The sequence below is a fragment of the Solanum pennellii genome, chromosome 11 (assembly GCF_001406875.1).
Source record: "Solanum pennellii chromosome 11, SPENNV200".
In the NCBI taxonomy this organism is placed as follows: Eukaryota; Viridiplantae; Streptophyta; class Magnoliopsida; order Solanales; family Solanaceae; genus Solanum; species Solanum pennellii.
The window spans coordinates 4360033-4362878 of NC_028647.1; the positions used below are offsets into that span (position 1 = coordinate 4360033).

The 2846-nt window shown below is 36.4% G+C and overlaps 1 protein-coding gene across 1 annotated transcript; it reads right to left on the minus strand.

Annotated features, from left to right (window-relative positions):
- Window positions 1-6: 6 nt before the first annotated feature.
- On the minus strand, window positions 7-2087 carry LOC107004607 (DELLA protein GAI). The gene has a single exon (XM_015202873.2). The coding sequence runs from the start codon at window positions 1781-1783 to the stop codon at window positions 17-19; it is 1767 nt and encodes a 588-aa protein (XP_015058359.1). The 5' UTR covers window positions 1784-2087; the 3' UTR covers window positions 7-16.
- Window positions 2088-2846: the final 759 nt, after the last annotated feature.

Sequence of the window (2846 nt, forward strand, 5' to 3'; positions counted from 1 at the left end):
CCCACCCACCCGAGTTTTACAACTCGACTTCTCCGGCGCCGGTGACGGAGTCCGGCGAGAGCTTCCAGGCGGAGGTAGCTATAAGTGGCCGTGTATGCCACCCCAACATAAGACACCCATCGTTTTCTTCCACCCTGTAACCATCGCCGCCGGCGAACAGAGCTAAAAGCATGGAAGCTTGTTTGAACGCATTTGAACCCAGATGAACCGGATCGAACCCAGATGAGTTCATCCTAACCCTCCATTGATTCAGTGTTTCATGTCGTTCAACTCGATCTGAACCTTCACAAGCCACCACGTTACAAATCTGTCTCCCTAAATAAACCTCCGACATCACCAAATCTTGATTGTTCACCGGAGGTTGAGGAAGAATCCCAGTTGGTGAAGCTGAAGACGAAGACCCAGAGCTTTCTAACGAATCAAACATGGTTGAGTAATAATGCAAAGCTTCGTTAAATCTATCAATAAAAACCCCTGCGTTATGATTCGCTTCTTGCTCGACAAGAGTAACAATCTTCGGGTTAATCTGTTTAATTGAATTCAACACTTTTTCGATTGCTCCCGGCCGGGATAACAATCGATGAAGCTCAAAAACAGAGTTTATAGCCACTGCTTCAGTTTCAGTTGGCCTTATATCAAGTATAGTCGCATCAAGATCTGCTAATGAATTAGCAACAAATCCCCTGAATTCAAATTCAACCCCAATAGTTTCAGCTAACTGAGCTAACTTCCACCCAACTTGTTGCAAGGCATCTGTGTTATCCGGTTGTGGAGGTCCAATTCCGGTGAGTCTAAATGCCGGAGGTCCACCGGGGCGTAAAGCTAAAGCTTGCATAAGTGCAGGCCATTGCATACCCTGTTTTAAGCTGAAATCAATTACATGAACTTTGTTACAACCTGTAAACGCTTCAAGAATGGCTTGATTAGCAGTAAAATGAGCGAATTTGAGATACGGGCAAGTTTCATAGAAATGCATTTGTAAAACATCTGTATATGATGATTCAATTGAATCTTGTGGATAAATTTTGTAGATTCTTCTTGCTAATGCTTCAGCAAAGTAAGTAGCAACTTTTCTCATAGCACCAGATTGTGAAACCGCAAGAATACCAATATGTCTAACAAGTTGATCCGCTAAAGTTAAATTTTCTTGTTGTACAGCTTCAGCACACGCCATTAAAGTATGAACAAGACGAACCCCAGTTTCTTGTGAATCAACTAGTACAACAGGTCTAGTTGCTGATGAATCTGTTGCCATAGAAGAGGATGTAGTTGAAAAACTAGAAGTTGTTGATCTGTGTCTTTTATTACTATCTGAATTGAAAACAGCACCACCAGGTATAGCTCTTAAATCATCATCAGAAATGGTTGTTGTTCGATGATTTTGTGAGAAATCGATTATCGAAGAAGAAGAACCACAACCAGATACAAGTACATCGTTTTCTTGATTACACATATCAAAGTTTGTCGAAATCGAAGATAACATACTTTGAACCCAACCAGCCATATCAGATGGATTTTTATGAACCGTATCAGTAGAAAGATGGGTAATACCATCTTCCATCGTTGTACCCATAGCCATCTCAAGCTGTTCAAGTTTTTGAGCAACATCCGCCATATCAGATGACTTCACTTTATAACCCAAAACAGCTAAAAGCTCATCCATTCCAGCATCTGGTTTTTCTTCTTCATCTTCTTCCCAAATCTTACTTTTACCTGAAGAAACACCACCATTAGAGAATGCTTTTTTCTCTCTTTCTCTATCTCGATCTCGATCTCTCTTCATCTTTTAAGAGATGGGGTTCTTTTTTTCAAGATTGGGTAAGAATGACAAGTGCTGGATTTTGAGAAGCAAGAAAATTTTGCATCAATGGGGGAGTTTGAAAGGTAAAAGTCTGATATTTTTGCTTGGTTTTTTGCATCAAAGGTTTCAGATTTTTAGGGACTGTTTTTATTTTATTTATGTGTTTTTGGGGTTTGTGAGGGAAGAAGAAGTGCTCGTGAAGAGGGGCGCGAGCTTCAAGAATGGAGGCACAGAGGGGGAACTGGAGAAGATAAGGAAGAGAAAACAGGCCAGCAATAATATTCACCTTTTTTTTTCTTTTTTGTAAAAAGATGTAGTACCGTACTATCTTCGTTTCAATTTATTTGTCTTGTTTTGACATACTACGTGTCATAGGAAGAATCATACCCGCATCGACTGCTTACACTAAATCAATACAATTTCTATTATTATTATTATGTGATTTAATGAAGTAAAATACACATGGCATTGTATGCATCGATTTTTTGATGTTTAAATACCCGATTCGAATAAGTTTTACCACGTGACACGTGATATATAAAATTTTAAGAAAGTAAAGAAGAATTTCAAAGTTATGAATTGACGATACGCGTAATGTACTGAAATGTCTTTTTTTGATTTTTTCGTATGTCACGGAAAATGTTGAAATTAAATAATTGAATTTTTTTAATTATTTATTTAAAATAATTATAGTAGTGTCTATGTTTTAATTTGTTTGTCTTGGGTCATGTGATATATGTTTACACGTGACACAGAATTTAAGAAAATAAAAAAATATTTAAGCTTTATGGTTTTTGAATTATGTGAAAGATATCAAAATGTATTTTAGTCTTATTATTTTAAATATATCACGTGAATAATTCAAGTTAAATAGTTATCAAAAAGTAAATGTGATATTCTTTTTGAAATGGATTAAAAAAATAGGATAAATAAATTGAAATGAAAATTGTACACTACTTAAGTGAGTTGATTGGGTATAGTGTAAATTAAAGTCTACTTTTTAGTTTTTACTTGTTTATTTGTCCTTTTGATTATATTCTAATTA